General features: G+C 37.3%; 1 protein-coding gene across 2 annotated transcripts in view; it reads left to right on the top strand.

Annotated features, from left to right (window-relative positions):
- Positions 1-23,877, top strand: part of LOC142540908 (callose synthase 10-like) — a 72,305-nt gene that overhangs the window by 47,227 nt on the left and 1,201 nt on the right. The window contains exons 24-49 of one of the 2 annotated variants that reach the window (XM_075647371.1): positions 5,112-5,209; positions 5,302-5,383; positions 5,487-5,647; positions 5,737-5,857; positions 6,600-6,697; positions 6,769-6,859; positions 6,941-7,101; positions 7,190-7,299; positions 7,486-7,617; positions 7,745-7,813; positions 7,892-8,063; positions 8,706-8,823; positions 9,394-9,513; positions 10,383-10,498; positions 10,607-10,690; positions 13,891-14,003; positions 14,664-14,716; positions 14,795-14,971; positions 15,068-15,115; positions 21,413-21,571; positions 21,908-22,021; positions 22,101-22,189; positions 22,342-22,500; positions 22,660-22,762; positions 23,086-23,205; positions 23,783-23,833. In XM_075647371.1, coding sequence (XP_075503486.1) covers positions 5,112-5,209; positions 5,302-5,383; positions 5,487-5,647; positions 5,737-5,857; positions 6,600-6,697; positions 6,769-6,859; positions 6,941-7,101; positions 7,190-7,299; positions 7,486-7,617; positions 7,745-7,813; positions 7,892-8,063; positions 8,706-8,823; positions 9,394-9,513; positions 10,383-10,498; positions 10,607-10,690; positions 13,891-14,003; positions 14,664-14,716; positions 14,795-14,971; positions 15,068-15,115; positions 21,413-21,571; positions 21,908-22,021; positions 22,101-22,189; positions 22,342-22,500; positions 22,660-22,762; positions 23,086-23,205; positions 23,783-23,833 — 2,919 coding nt within the window. Of the gene's footprint in view, positions 1-5,111; positions 5,210-5,301; positions 5,384-5,486; positions 5,648-5,736; positions 5,858-6,599; positions 6,698-6,768; positions 6,860-6,940; positions 7,102-7,189; positions 7,300-7,485; positions 7,618-7,744; positions 7,814-7,891; positions 8,064-8,705; positions 8,824-9,393; positions 9,514-10,382; positions 10,499-10,606; positions 10,691-13,890; positions 14,004-14,663; positions 14,717-14,794; positions 14,972-15,067; positions 15,116-21,412; positions 21,572-21,907; positions 22,022-22,100; positions 22,260-22,341; positions 22,501-22,659; positions 22,763-23,085; positions 23,206-23,782; positions 23,834-23,877 lie in introns of those variants that run through there. The other variant, XR_012819182.1, reaches the window with a different exon arrangement.

The following is a 23,877-nucleotide window of genomic DNA, read 5'->3' as shown; positions in this document are numbered from 1 at the left end:
AAGGGCGGAACCTAGATACAGAATCTTGGTGGGATACTCCATCTCTTCCCATATGTTATCCACTCCATGAGATTCCTCGAACACCAGACACAAACTCTCCTCAAAATTCTCACACAGATTCTCAGGCACATCTCCCAATACAGGAAACAGAGGAAGAATCAACATTGTCACAGGAGTTGAAAGTCTACTCAAGACGGAACAAACCTCAGGCAGCTAAAGAAATTGTGAATCCTAACAACAGTCAAGAGAATGAACCGGTAGTGGATCCTCAGTCAAATACTACCCTTGACCTTGATCTACCTATAGCAGTCAGAAAAGGTAAGAGATCTTGTACCCAACATCCTATCTCAAATTTTGTATCTTACTCAAATTAATCTTCATCATTTCGTGCCTTTACCTCAAGATTGTCTAGTACAATAATTCCCGGGTCTGTTCAAGAGGCACTTGTTATGCCTGAATGGAGAAATGCCGTCCTTGAGAAAATGAAGGCCTTGAAAATGAATAATACTTGGAATCTGGTCGAATTACCACAAGGAAAAACTACGGTGGGATGAAAATGGGTATTTACTGTTAAATATAGGGCAGATGGCTCAATTTGAAAGATAGGCCCGACTTGTGGCTAGAGGCTTCACTCAAACATATGGCATTGGTTATACTGAAAGGTTTGCTCCTGTTGCCAAAATCAATACTATTCGAATTCTGTTATTCTTGGCAGCAAATCTTGATTGGCCATTGCACCAATTGGATATAAAAAATGCATTTCTGAACGGGGATCTTGAAGAGGAAGTTTACATGAGTCAACCTCCGGGATTTGAAGAAAGATTGGGGAGTCAGACTGTTTGCAAACTTAACAAATCTCTTTATGGGTTGAAGCAGTCACCTCGTGCCTGGTTTGAAAGATTGTCTCAAGTAATCAAAAAATTAGGATATGTACAGGGACAAGCAGATCATACACTCTTCTTTAAACATTCTGAGAAAGGAAAAATCACATTCTCATAGTGTATGTTGATGACATCATTGTCACTGGAGATGACAATGATGAAATGGAGATGATTAAGTTGATGGCAAAACAATTTGAAGTCAAAGATCTTGGAACAGTGAAGTATTTTTTAGGTATGGAAATCGCTAGGAGCAAGAAATGAATCTCTCTCTCAAAGAAAATACACTATAGATCTCCTGTAGGAAACAGGTATGTTGGGGTGTAAACCAAGTCATACACCTATTGATCCAGGGAACAAAGGAAAAATGTTTGAGGGTGGTTCAATGGATAAAGAGAGTTATCAGCGTCTTGTTGGAAAACTTATTTATCTCTCACATACTCGCCCTGATATTGCCTTTGCACTGAGCTTAGTAAGCCAATACATGCATTCACCTTGCCAAGGTCATCTTAATGCAGTATACAGAATTTTGAGATATCTTAAACAAACTCCAGGAAGAGGATTATTTCTTGAAAAAACTAATGATAGAAGGGTTACTGCATTCACTGATTCTGATTGGGCTGGATCTATCACTGATAGAAAGTCAACTTCGGGTTATTGTACACTTGTCTGGGAAAATCTAGTGACATGGCGAAACAAGAAACAGACAATTGTTGTAAGAAGTAGTGCTGAAGCTGAGTATAGAGCTATGGCCCATGGAATATGTGAACTCATTTGGATTAAAAGAATGATGAAAGAACTAAAGATAGAGTTTGAAAGTCCTATGAGGTTATTCTGTGACAATAAATCAACTATCAGCATTGTTCACAATCCTGTTCACCATGCTAGAACTAAACATGTTGAAGTTGATTGTCATTTCATTAATGAAAAACTCGAGGAAAGAATTCTAAGTGTTAAATATGTTCTCACTTCTGACTGATCAACTAGCTGATCTACTTGCAAAAAGACTTTCAGAACTGACTCATGAACTTCTCGTTGGCAAGCTTGGTCTCATCAACATCTATAGCCAAGCTTGAGGGGGGAGTGTAGATTACGATAAATCTAATGGGAATTTAAATTGATATCAATAAGTTGTATTGATGTGATAGGATATGATAATCTTGTAAATTTGTAGGGTAATATTTTCTAATATTTATTTCTCCCTAATAGTTGGGATTTGATATATCTATTGTAACTCTAAATTTATGTATTATTTTCAATGAAATACACAGGTTCTTTTCTCTCAATATTTTTCTCAATTGTAATACTTGGGAATGTGGATAGAGGTTTTGAGATCTGGGTTTAATTTCAGTCTACTTTCTGGAAGGGCACTAAAGTTCTTTTTTTTAGTAATACTTGGCATTACAAGCTTCACATGGTTTTCTACTAGTTTTCTAAGGACGAGATCAAAAAACAGTGTTTGAAAGCAATGGATCGAAAGCTCCAATATCGGACGGTTTACCTTGGGTTTTTATCAAAATTGCTGGGATACGGTCAAAGCGGATTTAATGAAGGTGTTTGCCGAATTCTTCGAAGGAGGCATTGTTAATGGTTTTACCAATGAGATTTACATTTGTCTGATCCCGAAGAAACAAGATGCGGTCAATGTTAAAGACTTTGGACGACAACTAACTGGTACGAGGGAAAGAACTTTTTGGCAAGTGGTGGTTCAAGGCATATGCTGGACAGTATGGCTGGAAAGAAATCGAAGAATTTTTGAAGATACGGAAGACACTAGAGAATAGTGTTGGGATAAAATCAAGATCAAAGTTGTTATGTGGATCGGCACTCACGATGACTTTAAGAACGTGTCGATCTCAGATATATTGAGAGATTGAGCTTATGTGTATCATTGATACAACATTGATATTATGTACTTTCTGTTGAAAGTAAACCACTAGTCCACTGATGTAATTATTTCTAATTACATTATTAATAAAATATCGTTTCTTATAAAAACGAAAAAATTAGTTTGATAATGAGCATGTATAAAATCTTAGCTAAAGTCTTAACTAACAAGTTGAAGAAAGTCTTGAGCGATACAATAGCGAAAAATCAGTGTGCATTTATTAAAGAGAGACAGATTCTAGACTGTTGTCTTATCGCGAATGAAATAGTAGAGGAGTGTAGATGAAAAATGAAGAAAGTGTGTGTGCTTAAAGAAAAGGTGTATGTTAACGTGGACCGGAGATTTCTAGACTTTGTGCTTAAAAAGAAAGAATTTGGTGATAGATGGAGAGAGTGGATTAAGGATTGTGTATCGAATGTCCTTTTCTCGATTTTTATTAATAGAAGGCCACGTGGCAAAATAAAAAAGGAACAAGGTCTTAGGCAAGGGGATCCACTATCCCCTTTCCTTTTTAATTTTGTGATCGATGAATTGGGGCGATTGGTGGATATGGCTAAGGTTTTGAAAGAAGTAAGGGGGTTGGAAGTTGGGAGAGATAAAATATAGATATTTCACATCCAATTTGCGGATGACACTTTGTTTTTTGTCCAATCTAAGAGTCATTTCCGTGGTTTGGTGGATATACTCAACTATTTCAATCAGAAATCGGGATTGAAGATTAACTTGGGAAAAAGCGTTTTGTTGGGATTAAATTGTTCGGAAGTGGAGGTCGAAGGGTTAGCTTTAGAGATTGGGCGTTAAAAGGAGGAGTGGCCAATTAAATATCTCGGGGTACTGTTGGGAGGCAATCCTAGGAACTTTTACTTTTGGGAACTGGAACCGTAGTTTCCAAGATGCCTAAGAAACTAGCAAGCTAGAAAAAAGCGCTCCTGTCAAGGGGGTCGTCTAACATTGATAGTGTCAGTGTTGAGTGCAATGGCAACGTACTTCATGTCTCTCTTTAAAGTGCCACTTCATGTGGCAAAAAGTATGGTAAAATTATGAGGGATTTTCTGTGGGACGGAGAGGATGGGGAGGTGGATTGTCATGTATTTGCTTGGGATCAAGTTTGTGAACCAACAGATAAGGGGGGTTTGGGTTTTGGGGAATATTTTTTTTTTGAGGAAAAAGGCACTTTTAGGGAAATGGTAGTGGAGATGTTCTGTGGGAAGGGATTGTTTGTGGAAAAAAGTTATTAAGAACATTTACAATCTACAAGATAATGACTGGGACGTGGGGTTGACAAGGAATACGACTTTTAGAAGCTCCGGGAAATTTATCTCTGGTTCTTACCCGGCTTTTCGTTTTTTAATTAAGGCGGTGCTGAAAGAAGGGAATATCATTCGCTTTTGGCAGGATCATTGTTCCATCTCTGTTTCAGGTCTCCTTGATTCTTTACAAACCTGGCAACAATTTCGTCAATGTCGTGTCCGGTTAGTTCCAACTTTGCTTGGGATGTGCGTTTCAGAATAGTTTTAAATGAGGTCGAAATTGTTGAGTTCAACACTCAACTAGGGGTCTTAGATACTGTTCCTTTGGAGGTGGGTACAGAGGATTTTAGGTTTGGTTGGGGGACTTTTCGGAGTCTTTTTCTGTTAGTTCTTTTTATGACTCTTTTTTTCCGATTAGCAACTTCTCTTATTTCTCGTATTTTACTAATATCTGGAAAGTACCTATCATATAAGGTTCGAGTTTTCTCATCGATTGTGGCTTCGGGAAAATTGTCGACCTGCGATTCGTTCCAAAAACAATGGCTTAATTGTGCTTTATGTCCGAACTCGAGTAGCCTATGCTGGAACAATGAGGAGGATCAAGACCATTTACTTTTGCATTGTTCGTTTACGAGTGGAATGGAACAAAGTATTGCAGGAATTGGCTTTCGATTAGGTTTTTCCAAGAACGGCGCATGACATGTTTCTTTTGGAGCCAGGTTTACCTGCCAGGATGAAAAGTAGGTGTTTTTGGTATGTGGTAGTTCATTCCTTATTTTGGTCAATTTTGTTGGAGCGGAACAAAAGAATTTTCACCGACATAACAAAGTCTATAGATGAGGTTTTGGAGAAGATCAAATTCAGGGTCGCTAGTTGGACGACAAAGTTGACAGACTTTAACCATTTACTTATCAGACGTAGTGCGGGATTTGAAATTTCTATATTATTAACGAAAGTGTAGTAGTTTTCATTATTTGTGTCTTTTGCGGATTTCTCATCCGCCTACTTGTACTTTGTTTTCTTATTCTAATAAAATTTCGTTTCTAATAAAAAAAATTATGCTACTTCTTTGTTGAATGTTGATATGCTTCCCAGGTTTCTCATGATTATTACAAGACCTATGCGGCTATATTTTCCCCATTTTGGAATGAAATTATTAAGAGTCTGCGTGAAGAAGATTACTTGAGTAATAGGTATTACTATATTATTTACTTCCTGTTTTATCTTGCTCAACTTCTTTGCTGCTAAAGTTTTGCTTCTTTTATTCTCTGTTGCATTATTTCAGGGAGATGGATTTACTCTCTATGCCGAGTAACACCGGAAGTCTTAAATTAGTTCAATGGCCGCTTTTTCTCCTTAGTAGTAAGGTGCTGCCTTTTTAACATAGTTTCTCTCTTAATAGGCATCATTGCGATAAGATTTGTTTTGTGTCAATCTATCATAATCACACTGGAACAATTATTCTTTCAGATATTATTAGCAATTGATTTAGCTCTGGATTGCAAAGACACACAAGTGGATCTTTGGAACAGAGTATGCAAGGATGAGTACATGGCTTATGCTGTCCAAGAGTGTTATTTCAGTATTGAAAAAATTTTGCACTCCTTGGTTGATGGAGAGGGAAGACTTTGGTAGGGCTTTTTTTTTGCCTCGATGGGACTACAAATGTACTATTCTCTTCTTTTTTAAACTATTCCCTGAAAGTCTCACTCCTTGCCAGGGTTGAAAGGATATTTCGTGAGATTAACAGCAGTATATCAGAAGGTTCTCTTGTGATAACTTTGTTACTTCAAAAGCTTCCATTGGTGCTCTCAAGGTTTACCGCATTGACTGGGCTACTGGTAATTTCTTTTTCCCTGTTGTAAAAAACTTAACTTATTTACCACGGGAACTGAGAGTCCTATTCCAAGGAATTGATGAGACTGCTTCGTCTTTCACATGTGAACTGATTTGGGTTTGGTGTATCATGTATGAACATCTGAGCTGTGCTCAGCTTACTATTCACATCGAGATACTAAGAGAGTTCTGTAAAAGTAAATGTAAAGCTGGAATAAAAAGAGAGGAATATCACAACTGTCTTACACACTCTTTGTCATCTAGAAATGTTTTACTTACTGTGGAAAAAAGATTATTTGTGGATTCTAGTTCAGTGCTTTGTTCTAATAATTTCTATTATTACTTTATGTTTTGATTGACTACCTTTATCCACGCAACGTGGCATTGGAGCATCACTTTCCGATAATTTTCTGCCACAATAAGTGAACTCCTTGAAAAGTCTCATAATTTGTCTTATAATTTTTTATAACTTTTTTTATATATCCGATGCTTAGGTTCATTATTTCCTTGTTTTTTTGGCTCTTTTTCATTTTTTTATTATGTCATTTTGTATCACATCTTCATTTCCAATCATCTGGTGTATGTCTCTCTGAATATGATCTATTATTCAAGAACATTATCATGTTCTTAGATTCTCGTTCATTGCAACTTGGTAACTTTGAAAGACATTTATATTTGTTATTATGTTGATTATTATGTTATTTTTCTTCTTTTGATTTCTAATTCTCTAATTTGTTTATTTTTCAGATGCGTAACGAAACTCCTGAACTTGCAAAAGGTGCTGCTAAGGCATTATATGATTTATATGACGTTGTTACCCATGAGCTGCTGTCCCCTGATTTGAGGTGATTTGTATATTCCTTTTGTTATTGATAAGTTTTTATGTAATTTTTTTAATTCCCTTTGTTGTCCTCAGGGAGCAGCTCGATACATGGAATATATTATTAAGGGCTAGAAACGAGGGCCGTCTATTTTCTAGGATAGAATGGCCGAAGGATACTGACATTGTAAGTTTTCAAAGTTCTCGTTGTACTTGGTGTTGGTTTTAATAAATTTAGGTTGCCTTTAATAGTCTTTCTCGGGAACAGAAGCAGCAGGTGAAAAGGTTGCACCTACTTCTGACTGTGAAGGATTCTGCAGCTAATATACCCAAGAACCTTGAAGCACAAAGAAGGTTGGAGTTCTTTACAAATTCATTATTCATGGGCATGCCACCAGCTAAGCCTGTCTCTGAAATGATGCCATTCTGGTAATATCCTAAATTGTCTTGGAAGATTTTAATGTTTAGCCAGTGATTCGTTCTGATTCTTTTCCTGATCTGTATTGGCTTGGGATAGTGTCTTCACGCCGTATTATAGTGAAACGGTGCTTTACAGTAACTCTGAGCTGAAGGTTGACAACGAAGATGGAATATCTACTCTTTTCTATCTCCAAAAGATATTCCCAGGTATTTCTTGTTCTTGTATTCTAATTACAAAGGTAGTTCTTTTCTCTATCTGTGCGTTAATATATATATATATATATATATATATATATATATTTATTTATTTATTTATTTTTTCTCCTCCTTATAGTTTGTCTTCCCAGGCTTAAGTTTTTTAACCATCTCCAACTTTTTTTGTCTTTTTTTTAGATGAATGGGAGAACTTTTTGGAACGTATTGGCCAAAATGACAGTGGTGATGCTGATCTACAAGAAAGTTCTGCTAGTGCGTTAGAACTTCGGTTTTGGGCATCTTACAGGGGACAAACTTTAGCTAGGACAGGTTTAAGCAAATTCATATCTTCACTCTTAAATCTTATTTCGGCTACTTTTCTGGAGTACAGCCTCTTAAGACACTGGACTTTTGGTAGCTTCTTCAATTCTATGAGTTCCACTTCTGTTTAATGCAGTGCGCGGTATGATGTATTATAGAAGGGCGCTGATGCTGCAGAGCTTCTTGGAAAGGAGATCTCTAGGAGGTTAATATATTCCTGAGTGGTTAGTATTGAATAATTTTGTGCAGAACAGTACTTACTAATGTGCTTCCTCTGGCGCAGATGACATCTCTTCTCAGACAAGTTCTTATGTGACTCAAGGCTTTGAGTTGTCACATGAAGCACGTGCTCAAGCTGATATAAAATTCACTTATGTTGTTTCATGCCAAATTTATGGGCAACAAAAGCAGCGGAAAGCCCCTGAGGCAACTGATATTGCACTGCTTCTACAGAGGTAAGCTCTTGAAGTTAGTTTCAATCGATGTGGATATCTGTTTCATCTCATTTGCTTTTTATTTTTGTAAAATGTTTTTGTTGATTTTTTTGTGAGTTCAAACATGTCCTGTACTTTCTTCGTTTTTATCTTCCTCGTGGGAGGGGTGTCAAAGAAATTAGAAATGCTTGAATACCCTAGGTTCATTGCTTGTGCAGAATTTTCTGAACTCTGATCCTGGAATGCTACTGTCTTTCATTTAAACCCGAGTAAAAATTTTGGGCCCGACTTTATTCTTCAATTTTCCTAAGGGCAAGATGATGAAATGAAAAACCTGACTCCTGAGACTAGTGGAATATGGGAAATTTGACTGGATATTTTCTTTAGCATTGAGTGAAAAATGCATAACTGACGGTATTCGCGTATGTGGCACATTGCATTTTGTTGCTGTTGTATCATTGGGCTGTTGTTGCCTTGGTAACACTGACATTTGGGGGTTGTCAAAAAACATGGTGTTGACTTGCAATATTCTTCCATCGCTAGGCTGAAGAAACAAAACTAAATACATTACTGAAAGGGAATATCTACTTTAGATGCATGAAATTTTCTTATGTAGCCTTTTTTTTTATTGATTGCAGACTGTCACTATCTTTGTTTTATTAGGAACGAGGCACTTCGTGTTGCCTTTATACATGTGGAGGAGAGTGTTGGAGAGGATGGAAAGCCGGCAAAGGAATATTATTCTAAGCTTGTCAAAGCTGATGCTAATGGAAAGGATCAGGTATTCCATTTAGGAACTCATATTCCAAATATGTATCTTTCTTTGTTGTGTCTCAAAGTTTCATTATACGAGAGATGTTGAGATAGTATTTTTTAGATTCATGTACCCAATTCCTCGAACAAAATACCAATTAAACAATTGATCTAACAGAAAGTTGGTCTCACCGAGTGATATCTTGATGAGACCTTAAAATTGAGCATGTATTCGGGGAGATTAATGTAATTATTCTTAATCGTTCTTGTGTGTGGTGGTTAACCAGATATAGGAAAGTGTTTACGTTCAAAGCAAAGTTGCATTCATAATGGAGAAGAATAAAATGCTTGTTATGAGCAAGTAGGTTTGCAGTGTGACCTGAACTTTTAGAACTACTATATCTTATTATGTTGCACATGTTGATGAATTTAATGTACATCTTTAGCTTTTTCTGTGTTTGAACTCTTGATTTTAGAAACATTACTAGTTATACAATGCTTTCTATGGGTTGACAACAACGCTGCTCGCTTTATCGCTGGCTTAGTTTTAGCCTTGATTTATGTTGTTATTGGTTTCAACACTCCTTCTGATGGACAGGAAATTTTTTCAATTAAACTTCCTGGGGATCCTAAGCTGGGAGAAGGAAAACCTGAGAATCAAAACCATGCAATAATTTTCACACGTGGAGAAGCTGTTCAAACAATTGACATGAATCAGGTAATATATTGATTTTCTTTTGAAATTGAGCAAGTTACCTTCTAGATGTTTAGTACAAGATATGCATGCTGTTTGTATTTTTTTATTTGCTTTAATGGGTGGCCATTGTCGAAGAAACTTGATTTTGCTTTTGATAATTGGATGGCTCAATAAGTAAAAAATTGAGCTTTTACAGAATGTTCGGAAAGTTGTACAGTTTCTATTAGTGAGGCTTGATTTTCAGTTTGTGTATTTTTGTATTGACCCTTGTGATATTGATCCTTGTGATTTGTGTGCATATCTATATGGTTCATGAAAGTGGAACTTTTGTGAACGTGGGTGTTTGGGATGGCTATCGGTGCAACTTGCAAGAGGTTTATGGTAGAAGCAGTAGGTTGTGAACCTCTGTTGGGAGCTATCGGTGTTGACTCGTATTGTGTGGTGGTCTAGTGTGGCAATTAGAGTTGGTGTATGCAAATGAAGGCAACTCTAACAAACTAATTTTCCAGTGTAATCTTATGATGGTTGTTTCATGTTTGTATCTAAATGTACTTAAAAAATAATAAGTGTTTAATTTTTTTAAGAAAGAGTTGATTTAAATTTTATCTAAAAAGCTCACGCATAATTGCACTTAATGTGGTAAACCTTCTTAAGGTTGACCGCTTTTTCCACGTTTTTGCCTGAATCAAAGTTTTTCTGCATGCTTCGTGCTTTTTATTGTACTGCATTTAGTCATTGCGTGGCATAACAAACCTTATGGGGACTGTGACTATACCATTGCTTGCTCAGTGTCATTTTTCTTTTACTGTGATCTTGTTCAGATGTTACTTCATTCCTGTTTGCAAGATTATTTTATTTTTCTTTTTGAATAATTTTTCAATTTCATCTAGGACAACTACCTTGAGGAGGCAATGAAAATGCGAAATCTCCTCGAGGAATTTCGGGGAAATCATGGTCTTCGGCCCCCGACAATTCTTGGTGTAAGAGAACATGTGTTTACTGGAAGGTTGGATTACCTCTTGCTGTTTTTTCTCCCTCTCTTCCTCTCTCTCGTGCTACTGTTCAAATCATTTGGTGAGAAATCTCTATGATCCACAATTTGTGTTTAATGCAGTGTCTCTTCCTTGGCCTGGTTCATGTCCAACCAAGAGACTAGTTTCGTGACCTTGGGTCAGCGTGTTTTGGCAAAACCTTTGAAGTAAGTGTATCAGATTTTAATAGTTTATTGATGCATTCTAGACTCACTTTTCGGGTGCATACTTTGTGTTCCTGCTTTTTGGTTTCTTTGTACACATGGCAATTATATATTTATATTTTTTTAAGAAACGATATTTTGTTAATAATTTAATAAATGTTAATGACAATCAGTGGACTAGTGGTCCACTTTCGAAAATACCTGGGCTTTGTTGGAACTGGAACCTTCCATATAACATGGAAATATGGAAAAACGGAAAGCTACTTTCGGGAAAAATTGATTCAAGGAAGAATTTGACTGAGAAAATACCAGAAAGATCCCCACTCCACACTCGGATATCATCTACCCCTTCAATCAACCTAATCCTATCCAACACACATGATAATTCAGTCAACCCTTCGAAAATGCAAATCCCATGATTGGGAAGACGACGAATTGTCAAAGTGAACAATTACCCGTCTGTGATGATCTTTGCTGAAATTGATTCATCTCTACCATCATCTCTGTTGTCTTTTCCATTCAATAACTCCACTTTCTCTACGCTCATCTTAGAAAGGATATCATTTTCGCTCTCCAGCTCATCCATCTACACCTCCAAGCCCTCTCTTCCCCTTTTTAATTTCGTTCCATATTGAGGCCTTAAGAAGTTTTTCCCCGATAGACCTGACTCTTCACCCAATAGTGTATTCGCCACCCCCCCTCTAACCTCTACCCCTCCCGCCATACCCACCGATGAGAATGCAAAGGAACAAAAGGGAATGTAGAGTGATCAAAATAAGAAGGATTGGGTAAAGTGCATACCTTGCTCGAAGATGATGCAAAAAAGTCCCCTAGGTCCCGGAACCCCAAAAAGTGGTGTCGACTTATCCGAAGTTGCAGAAATATGACTATCTAATTCACTAGAGTCACACCCTTCGTCTGATACATCATCCATCACACCCTTGGTTAGTTGATCCTCCCAATTACCGTCATCTCCATCTCCTTAAACTTTTTCCTACTATAAACAATTTCGAACTTCCGTCTAATCTTACTCTCCTCCTCTTGATTGGGATAATGTACCACTTTCATCGCTTTATTATTCACTAATTCGATAGCAACTTTCTTAAAATTAGCCACACCTTTAGGACTTTGCTTTTGAAGAATCTTAATTTGCCGACCTCGAAACAAAGGTTCAGATTCACAAGTACGTCCTCCTAAATTGTCATTTTGTTGCACTCTCTTTTGCTTTTGTACTTTCTTGACATTTCCCAGCACATTGTTGATAAAGACCTCTACCCCATTTATGAAACATGTTTTACCAAACCTTATAAAAAACTTCCGAGTGATATTTGATCTCCATATTCAAATCTTGACATTTCTGATTGTGCCCAGTTAATCCTTCATCGTCTCTTGGTTGCTGATTTTTTGGGATCAGCCGTATCTATATTATGAGTATCAGTTCTGGGTACGAGATACTATCTACACCAATGAGACCATTCGCTCTTCCCCATCCCGCCATCACTGTAGCTCCATTGACCACCACTTGTGCATAAGATCTTTTTTCATAAATGTCATACGCTGCTATGTTAACCGAATCTACAACAATGCGCATAACCATAGGTCCTCTCCGAGTTATGATCTGCATGATACCATTGATGGATCCACCTTCAAGTCCCATAGCTTTGATTTTGGCTGCCGACAAATCTTTAAGTAAAATAGTGTCTTGGCTGATGTTCAACAATCCTCCACATCGCTCTCCTATACTTTTGAAAAGATCGGTGGACCACAATTCCCAAAGTATCCCCAATAATCTCACCCAGCTATTACAACACTCAAACACTTCTTCTTTCCTGTTGATTTGTTGCCTCCAGCTCTCGAAGGACAAGATAACCCTTTTCTCCAGAAAACATTTCTTCAATTTCAAATAAAAGCAGGTATCTTCTTCGTTGATTGGCCGCCAGATTGCTTTGTTCGCATGAAATAGAAATATTTCAATGTTCCTCTTGACCGCCTTCCCAAGAGTCGCATGCACCAATTCCCACGATATATTGACACACTCCCGTGTTAATTAGTGCTTTACTCCAATTCTTAACCAAGCATGACCGAAAGTGTTCATAAGCGTCTATGTTCCCTATTCAGTGGGATTCAGACAGAATTTCCCATTATTTTGTGATTGCCCGAAAAGCTTCCTTTCTTCTCTTATATGCATTCCATTGTCCCTCATTTTCTGAATAAGTTCGGACAAGTTGTTTGCCACACATTTCCATCCCCAATCATACCGGCCAGTTGGTATGATGATGCGCTGCCTCTTGCCCATCCAAACGAATTTAGACACTTCCAGATAGCTGCCCCGGGATTGGAGATTTTTTGCATGGAAAATACTGGTTCCTTTCCTCTGAATCTGTCAAACTTTGAATATGTCTGTGGGTTATTAATTTATTCCTACAATTTCGACCAAAGCCAATGTAAGCTTTCCAAATCCACTTCCAGCGGATAGCTAGCATTTCTGGTTCTCTCTGTCATACACAGTATTATCCCTCCTACGAAACAACTTTTGCTCGATTTGAACCTTGCATGCTGCTCTGTTACTGGTATGATCCCGGTGCACCCACCCGTACATGACTTTTGTCGCAACCTGGTTTATGTGCGCGTTCAAGGTCGCGGTAGAGTTCATAGCTGGCTAAGATTCAGATCGCAAGTAAATAGGTGTCAGTGCGCGGCTAGGCTATCTACTGGCTAGGGTTGCGGTTAGAGGGCCAAGACATTATAAAGAAGAAGAAATGAAAGGCAGATAGGTTCGGCGGTCGGCTGTGGCCGGTGGTGATCGGAATGGGTAGACGATGGCCACCACGGGAGGTTGGCGCGGACGTTAGTCAGGATAAGCATTTTCGGGAAAAAAAAGTGGAATAAAAGGGCCTGAGAGGGCGGTAGGAGGTCGGTGTTGTTCGGCGATGGCCGGTGAAGGGAGGATGTAGTTGGTAGAAGAGTTGGATGCCAGCATTAGCCACGTATAGGAGGGAGAAGCATTTTCAAATTTTTCCTAGAGAGATAATTTTTTCCAAATCTTGGCTGCACATGGCAATTATATTTTGTTCCAGAGATGTACATCTCTCTTGTTATTCTTTCTTATTTGATAATTTTCTTGTCATTTACTTGCTGAAACTACTTAATCAGTTAATCTACATTTTGGCAATTGATCTGGTGGCCCATTTGAAATCATGCAGAGTCCGTATGCATTACGGACATCCAGACGTCTTTGACCGAATTTTTCATATTACTCGTGGTGGTATCAGTAAAGCATCGCGTGTCATTAATATCAGTGAAGATATTTATGCAGGTAATGTTGGCCGATTTTCATTATGGGCACGATAATGTGCGCTTTCATTATTACATCTAAGTACAGATGTGAAATTTCTGCTATTTCTGATAATGGCCCTCCTGCCTATGCATGTTCAATACTTTGCCCCACATTTCAAAATTAAGATATTATATCTTTGACTTAAGCAGGTGGACCTTCGTATATATAACTTGCTATGCTTCTTTCTTGATTACGGATACATATTATTAGTTAGATCATTTTTTGGCATGGCTAACATTATGTAGGAGGTAATAACTGCTCCTGAGGATTGAATATAAATAAAATGGTGGAAAAGTTTGAATGTTTCTGTACTTACATTGCATAGGACTCTTGATGTTTTTATTGAGAAATATTGGTTAATGCAGAAACTGAAGGTCCGTTATATTGGGCAGCCAACATCTTGTTTAAGTAATCTGCATTTGTTAAAGTGATTTTTTCAAACCGCTTTTTCTCTTGATGCCATTCATTTTTTGGGATTTGTAGAATAGAATTCAGCAATTAACATTGTATCGCTGTTTTATATATAGATGCTTCAGTCCTGTCATATCATTGTTATTAAATTAGTTTTACCCGTGTCTGTTTGACCATGAGATTTATTTTACGCACTTGCATCTGTACACTGTCTCCTGAAATATGCAGGTTTCAATTCAACATTGAGACAGGGAAACATCACTCATCATGAATATATTCAGGTCTGTACAGGTTTTCTTGTTTACTTGTATTGGAAGATTACACTTTTCCATTATTCTGACATCCTGCTTCTTGACTAGGTTGGGAAGGGAAGAGATGTGGGGTTAAACCAAATAGCCTTATTTGAAGGCAAAGTCGCTGGAGGAAATGGAGAGCAAGTTCTGAGCCGGGATGTTTATAGACTTGGACAGCTTTTTGATTTCTTCAGAATGTTGTCCTTCTTTTTCACAACTGTTGGCTACTATGTGTGCACAATGGTAAAATTGAATATCATTCTTCAATTGTTCCAAACTACTTAGTGTTTGGTGCCATACAGTTTACTCAATCATCTAATAGAAGTTTTCTTATTGCAGATGACTGTTCTTACTGTATATATTTTCCTGTACGGAAGAATTTATCTGGTAACTTCTCACTTTAAATATAATTTTATTTTGTTTTTGTTTGATTGATCAAGAAAGTAGGTGGCTTTAGAATTTGTTATGTGATGTGCCATCTGCATCCTGGCAAATGATTGCTTGCGGAGCGTTAATTTTTTTTATTATTTGGTAAATATACTAGGAACAAGGATTTCTTCCTTGGGTATGCACCCATCTACTTTATACTAACTTTAGGCCCTTACTTATGCTACAAATTTTGAAAGCGTGAGAGTTGTACTTGTTTAAGTGCACTTTGTTATAATATCTAAGCCTATTCCCAACCTAAATGCTCCTCTCATATTAAATTTTGCAAAAACTGCATGTTTATTGTCGTAGATATCTTGAAAGAGTTTCTACAATCCATTGAAAATGTCGGCGAAGCTATTTAGAGACAGTTGGAGAAGATGTTTGCATTTGATCTACATATTATGTTGCTGTGATTCCTTTTGCTACCAGTAGAGTTATATCTATCTATTGTAATGGTAGGCTTATATTTGATGGTCATTGCCCATTTGCTACCGACAAGAGTTTCTATTACCTGAAATAATAAAGCATATATTTCTTCATCGATAGGTCCTGTCTGTTAGTAATAAGCCATTGCCTATTGAGTCTTGATAAAGCCTGATAAAATGAAGAAGGGCGGAATGAAGGAAAATTGATAAAATGTGAGTTGGAAGAATTGATGTGTCGACGAAATCAAATGTTATATCAAAAAGCGAAGATAAATTGGTTAAAAGATGGAGATCACAACACCAAATTCTTCCTTTCTCTTCTTAATCACCGAAGAGGCAAAGGAATAATTAATAGACGGGAAAAGGAGGACGGGGTGGTTGTAGAGTAGAGGATCAAATTATCAAATCCATTCTAGAATACTTCCAGCTACTGTACAGCAAGAGAAATGCAAGAAGATTTGGGATTGAAGGTGTAGAATGGAGACCTATCGATGTCGATATGAGGGCTGAAATTGAAAATCCATTTCTCGAGGAGGAAGTTAAGAAGGCTATTTTCGAGTGTGACAGATGCAAAGCACCGGGCCCTGATGGTTATACATTTGCATTTTATCAGGATTGCTGGGAAGTGGTCAAGGGGGAGTTAATGAAGGTTTTCGAGGATTTTTACGAAGGGGGGACCATAAACGGGATAACAAATGAAACGTATATATGTTTGATACCAAAGAAACATGACTCACTAAGGGTCAAAGATTTCAGGCCCATTAGCCTCACAACGAACTTATACAAGATAATCGCTAAAGTTTTGGCTACAAGGATGAAAAAAGTCTTGTCACATACATTATCCGAATCTCGGAATGCATTTACTGAAGGAAAACAGATTTTGGATTGTTGTTTGATTGCTAATGAGTTGGTGGAGGAAGGGAAGAGGAAGAAAAAGAAAGGTTGGGTCTTGAAAATTGACTTTGAAAAAGCATATGACAATGTGGAGTGGGATTTCTTGGACTTCGTGCTAGAGAAAAAGGGATTTGGAGAGAGATGGAGAAGATGGATAAGAGGATGCGTATATAATGTTTCGTTTTTCATCATGATCAATGGGAGACCGAGGGGGAAGTTTAAAGCAAGTAGAGGGCTTCGACAGGGAGATCCGTTGTCACCTTTTTTGTTCAACATGGTGGTCGATGTCTTGGGAAGTTTGGTTGATAAAGCAAAAGAGGCGAACTTAATCAAAGGGTTCGAAGTGGGCCGAGAGAAGGTGGAAGTATCACATATACAGTTTGCGGACGACACATTGTTTTTCGTACAAAAGGAGGTACACCTAAAATTTTTGGTGCAAATCTTGGAGTTGTTTTGTGATATGTCAGGACTTAGGATCAATTGGGATAAGAGTGCATTATTGGGCTTATGTCAGGATGAAGTTGAAGAGGAGGAACTAGCCCGGACGTTTGGTTGTCGAAAGGAGAAATGGCCAATCACATACTTTGGAGTCCCTTTAGGGGGGAATCCATTGAAAGTGTCTTTTTGGGAACCAATCTTGATCAGGATTACCAGAAAATTGGCTATGTGGAAAAAAGCTTTTTTGTCCAAAGGGGGAAGAGTAACATTGATCGCTGCGGTATTGAATGCATTGCCTATATACTTTATGTCACTTTTCAGGGTACCGAAAGGAGTAGCGGTGAAGATGGAAAACATAATGAGATTTTTTGTGGGATGGAAACGAGGGTGAATCACACTGTCATATGGTAAGGTGGGAACAAGTTTGTAGACCGAAAGAGAAAGGAGGATTGGGGATCGGAAACATTTGTTTGAGGAACAAAGCACTTTTGGGAAAATGGTGGTGGAGGTTTGGCGTTGAAAACGAACCGCTGTGGAAAAGAATAATAAGGAGCAAATATGGGTTACAAGAAAATGGTTGGGATGCGGGGTTGACGATGAATGTGACGTTTAGCGGTCCGTGGAAATTTATCTCAAGCACTTACCCGACTTATCACCGACTATTGAGATTAGTGGTTAGAGGGGGGACTAAAATCAGGTTTTGGGAGGATATTTGGTGGGGGGACGTAGCTTTCCGGGATTTGTTCCCTTCTTTGTTTCGTATTAGCTCGGCTCGTAACTTGCCAATATCTTATTTCTTTGCTTTCGACAATGTGTCAAATGATTACTCCTGGGATTTGCATTTTCGTCGGCTTCTCCGAGAGGAGGAGGTTGTTCACTTGTCTTCGTTGTTAGGTATCTTAGAAATGGTTAGGCTTGTCGAAGGGGTAGATGATTTTAGAGTGTGGGAGGGGGATCCGTCGGGGAAGTTCACAGTCAAGTCGTTTTTCCATTCATTCTTCTCCGCGAATAATGGTGTCCAAAACTTCGAATTTAACAAAATCATTTGGAAGACACCGATTCCTTCAAAGATTAAAATTTTTTCTTGGACGGCAATTCTTGGTAAGTTACCTACATCAGAGTTGATGCAAAAGCGATGGCCTAACTGTGCTCTTTCTCCCAATTGGTGTGTGTTGTGTCGTAATGAGATGGAAACGCAGGATCATTTGCTGATTCACTGTAAGCTTGCAATTGAATTGTGGTCAAGGGCGTTGAATGAGCTGAAATTCGTTTGGGTCGTACCGAAGACAACCGCTGATTTGTTCAATACGGATCTCGGACAATGGGTTGGTAAAAGAGGAAGAGTTTTTTGGAGGGTGGTGATCCATGGCATATGCTGGGGCATCTGGCTAGAAAGAAATAGAAGAATCTTTGAAGATGTGGAAGACAGTGCAGACGAGTGTTGGGAGAAAGATCAAATTCAAGATAGTCAGCTGGATTGGAATTAATAAAGATTTTCAGAGTTTATCAACACTAGATCTTTTAAGGGATTGGACTTATGTGTATTGCTAATTTTGAGTTTTATAATTTCCTATTAGTGGACCACTAGTCCACTTCATGTAACTGAAAAACTATTTCAAATTAATATAAGTAAGTTTCTTATCAAAAAAAAAAAGTTTTGATAAAGCCTAAGAATAGAATACTATATAATACACAAAAGTGGTTTTGGACATCAAGCTAGAGGCATAATTTTTTAGTAACACAATAGTTGAGAAAGTAGGACGTAGGGAGACCTGATTCATCTGCCTGAAAACAAAGAGCATCGGGATAACATTTTAGAGGGATATTTTCGCACAAGTGAAATTTTGATGGAACATAGAATTATAACTATAAATTAGTTTTGAGCATGAGATTCAACAAATACCAATAAATAGGTTGTGGGAATAACTTACCAAGATCAATGTTCATATTTTGAGCATTGGGTGTAGATATCTTTGGAAATGAGCCTATTAAGAGGACACAAGCACGAGAATTAACTTTACTTATGAAGTGAATGACCTTTGATTTATTGGATGACGCCGCACATAACCATCGTCCAAATGTATTCTGGCACATGTATAAGAACCATGAATCTAAAATATATTAGTGTTTTCTTTAAACGATGTTATTGCGTTGAAGTCTCTGAACACATAGGTAAGATGCACGGTATCTTTGAACAACAAACACTAAGATACGTACTCTTTGTTGAGAAGCAATAATTATCCTTGTAGAGTAGAGTTATTGGAACTTGGTGTTTGTGCTGCTGTATGATTAAAAGATTTGAGTTAATTGTAAAAGGAGTGCCTGCTTAACCACCCACCCATGTGCGGACTTGAAAGTCGCGAGCCCAGATGCATTCCTTTTGCTAGGCGCAACGCTCGCTTGAGCCGAGATAAAGTGTGCTTCTGTGAAATTGTTTGTCGGCCAATTTTTTTCAACGTGAACCCAAGTTGATCCTATCATTTGAAGCCGAATAAAGTTAAGTCCATAACCGTTCAATTATTAAAAAAACCATACATGCATGTATTGGCAGACTTTTATTTCCATCAAAACTCTAAGCAGCTTCTCCTAATTTCAATCTGGGGCAGCCTTAACTTTTTCTTCTCTTTGCAGTTTCAATTACATTGCTTCTATATTTCTCCTTTTATTATTATTATTACGGCGCTCTCTTTATTTTATTTTACTTCATTTTGATTTGTCTTTTATCTTTCATGTCAACCACACTTAAATGTATTAGCAGCCAATCTTTTTTCTTTTGTTTTAATGGCACTTAAATATATTAGTAGCCACTGGGTTTTCCCCTTTTTTACTGCAATTTAATTTCAGCCACATGTTTAATTCCAAGATCTTTCCCGCTTTTCATCTAATGTTATCTTTAGGAATCATGTTTGAGTACGATGAGTTGCAAGATAATGTAATTTTTAGGAAAGGGGTGGTTTTTTTTTATAGGAAACAGAATCATATTGATAAAAACTTATTAATTACAAAAAGCGTGTAAGTGATCCGCGCAAGATAAGTAAAACACCCGGGATCATATTAACAACATATAATAACGACATATAAGACTTCAATCCTTATATAAATCTAAAACCAAAATACTTTGAACTCCTTATGCTTCCAAATCCATCTTGGGGCCCAAAATTTAATTGTAGCAATCTTCGAGCAAGTCTTCTTGTCAAAAATCTTCCTATTCCTCTCCAACCAAACTAACACACAAATACAATTAACTACTATTGCCCAGAAAATTCTATCGCTACTGCTTTGGTCGCGACCAAGATCTGCTAAGAATAAATCCCTCATTGATCTGCTACTGCTTATTGGGTTAGTGCTATTGCTTCAATTGTATTTAGTTGTTTTAATAATATATATGGTTAAAATTTAATGTTAAGAATATTTAATTAAAATAAAATATAATTATGGAGTACTTTTGAGAAATGATAAAAAGTTGTAACGCAAGTAATGATGACAGTAGAAAATATGAAAATGAGATAAAAAGTATTTTTATAAGTGACAATGAAATTTAACCTAGACTAAAGTAGCGAGACTGAGACCCCCAAAAACAGAAATAACGAACTACAGGGAATTGAATTTCATGTATTGACCTATCTTGGATGGGATGCGTATGCTTCTCAAGTTGCACAACTCAATTGAAGACTTGAAAGGTTTTTTTTGTTTTGCAATTAAGGGATGAGGGAGGAACCTTAGGAACATCCTCTTCTTAGCAATTGCAAAACAGGGAAGATTCCTAGAAAGAGATAAGGTATAGTATTTTTCCTTATAATCTATCATGTGAGGTGATACTGTCTAAGCTACAGTCGAGGCCTAGCATGAGAAGGAATTAATGACTGGTGTGAAGGTTTTTTCCTGATAGCCAGTAAAGGATGGAATGGAATAGATTTCCTTACTCCTCTTATAAATCTGGGCTATAAGTTGATCATGAACCAATGTGTATTCCACTAGTCTATGCTTGCTAGTCTAATCTGACTTTCCTATTTTTCTCTTACTATTTTTCAATATGGAATTTTCATGATCACAATGCATCCATGTCGAAATCCTTTATTCAAAAAACACTATGGCCATGACCTCCCCTAGAATCTCTATCGGGTGATGTCCTTTACTCCACGTTCACTTGGGTCAATGCTGATTGATCAAAATATCTCGAGATGCCATGGATTTAGCATTATTACTAGATGCCAGAAGAATTGTTGGAAATGTAATTGTTAAAATCGAGGTATTATTCCTCCTGCAACGTGCCCCTTATATAAAGGTGCGTAGTCGGATAAGAAAATTTTGTGACGGCCAAAATTTCCAATAATCTTTGAGAGATTGCAAACCAAAATTAATTGCTGATATGCTTCCACCTCATAAATCGATTTGAGGAATGCCTAGTGTTAAAGCATACATTTATTGCCTGGTTAATAAACCATCTTTATGAATGTTAGATGCTAACCTTCCAGATTAAATATTCTTTAATTTTCAGGCATTCTCTGGACTTGATGAAGGAATTTCAATGGAAGCTAATGTTTTGGGTAATACTGCATTGAATGCCGTTCTCAATGCTCAGTTTCTGGTCCAAATTGGGATTTTTACTGCAGTCCCCATGATCATGGGTTTTATACTGGAACTAGGATTGCTACAGGTTGGTTTTGATTCTCATTCATTAACCTCGTGATTCCACAATATGATGTCTCCATTATTGTTGAGACACTTATAGGCTCTAATAGTCGATTGGGATTCAAAATCTATTTCCATGGCATTCTTGTTTATCCTGAGTCTGTACATTTTATAGCTCTTTGAATTGGGATAAAGACCGGTAGACCAGCCAGTGTTGCTTAAGTTTGGACTGTCATAAATTTTTAGAGAACATGTGACTTGTTACTTTATTAGTTATAACATGTGTTACCCTGTTGGAAATTATTCTATATGTGCATGGATGACTCGTTTTGTGGATGAATTCCGAACTTAATTCATGCAGGCTGTTTTCAGTTTTATTACGATGCAACTTCAGCTTTGTTCGGTATTCTTCACATTTTCTTTAGGGACAAGAACTCATTATTTTGGGCGTACTATACTCCATGGAGGTGCCAAGGTATCTGAATTTCTGGCTGGTTGATTGGCTAAATATTTATGTAGTTATTAAAATCTGTTGTTGAATATAATTTTTCCAGTACCGAGCAACCGGAAGAGGTTTTGTTGTTCGTCACATCAAGTTTGCGGAGAATTATAGGCTTTACTCAAGAAGTCATTTTGTTAAGGCGTGAGTATCATGTCCAAAAATTCTGCGGTGTTGGGGTGCATCCATCTCTTTGTGCCAAATGAACAGCAATGTTTGATTATATATTTGTTGGTTTGTTTGTTTTGTGTTGGTGTGTATGTGGCGTGTTCACATGCTCTAAGTCTATTTTTCAGGCTTGAAGTGGCAGTGCTACTTATTGTTTACATTGCTTATGGTTACACGAAGGGAGGTGCTGTTTCCTTTGTTCTACTAACCCTGAGCAGTTGGTTTCTTGTCATCTCTTGGCTTTTTGCTCCCTATATATTCAATCCCTCTGGATTTGAATGGCAGAAGTACGTTTCATTATTACCTCCAAAACTTACTGTATTTTGATGGTTTGCCTCCTTGCCTTGTTTTTTCAGTTAAAGAACTTGGTTCATGCTTGAGGATAAGAAACTATGCTGTTGATGTGCCTATTCTTTCTGTTATAAAATGGATCCTGTGATGTGCAGGACTGTGGAAGATTTTGATGATTGGACCAATTGGTTGATGTACAAAGGTGGAGTTGGTGTCAAAGGAGACAATAGTTGGGAGTCTTGGTGGGATGAAGAACAGGTGTGTTGCAGGAATATAGTAGGGTGGAAGGGATATTTTATCTTCAAATTTTCAATGGCTCTATGTAGTTTTTTGTTATCTGTTGAGGTAGGATACCTCAGCTAGTAATAGCGAATTGACAGGCCTCAAGTAGTTGAAAGTTCGGATTGTGTTTTTCTCTTTCATGCTTTCTTTAAGTATTGTTATAGTATGTTAATTTATTGAAAATGAGAATTTTCACTCAGCTAGCTGCCATGAAAAAACACGACTATGGTTTTTCTATGTATCGAAAATTTCCAATTTGTATTTTTTCACTTCTCAGAGTAACCTGTTTCTTTCTGCAGATTCATATTCAGACTTTGAGAGGCAGGATACTTGAAACAATTTTGAGCTTGAGATTTGTAGTATTTCAATATGGCATTGTTTACAAACTCCATCTTACTGGAAAGGATACGTCACTGGCGGTATACTTTTTTCTCTATTTTTCGGGCTATGACTGTATGTTTTGTGTCTAGTTGCAAGATAATAAGTCAATGCATTGTATCTGGTAAGTCATGGATGTACCCCTAAGCTATGAGTACAAACAAATGATGCAAAAACTCTTACAAATTTTGAGTAGCCTACTGTTTTGGTGAAAGTTTTTTCAGAAAAGACGGGACATTATCCAAAGTAAAATTTTTTTCATTCTGATAGTTGTTTACTTGGTCGGTGGATAGGAACAAACTCTGGATCGACATTGTGTGCCCCTTCTTAATCACTTCTACCAACTTAAAGCCTTGGTGTTATGAAAAATACAATTTGAATACTATTTGGTGTTGGATTTTATTTTATCAAAGGCCTTCTTGTTCTTTAATATAGACCGGAAGTCCCACAAAGAGTTGTCATCATTTGATGTTTATTGATTTTTTGAGTGACAATTGACATATGTCTGGACTAGATCAAATTCATTGATTTTTGCTGGTGTACTTTGATATTGGCATTTCGTATCTCTCTTAAACTCCAATTGATTATCATTTGATCAGTTCCATTATTTGTCTTTAGATCTACGGCTTCTCTTGGGTTGTACTTGCTGGTATAGTTATGATCTTTAAGGTTTGGCTTTGTCCTTTTGCTCACTGATTCATGATCTCTAAACA

The sequence above is a fragment of the Primulina tabacum genome, chromosome 3 (assembly GCF_025594145.1).
Source record: "Primulina tabacum isolate GXHZ01 chromosome 3, ASM2559414v2, whole genome shotgun sequence".
NCBI classification, from domain to species: domain Eukaryota; kingdom Viridiplantae; phylum Streptophyta; class Magnoliopsida; order Lamiales; family Gesneriaceae; genus Primulina; species Primulina tabacum.
The sequence above is the reverse complement of the archived record's forward strand: the minus strand, read 5'-3'. Positions and strand labels throughout refer to the sequence as shown.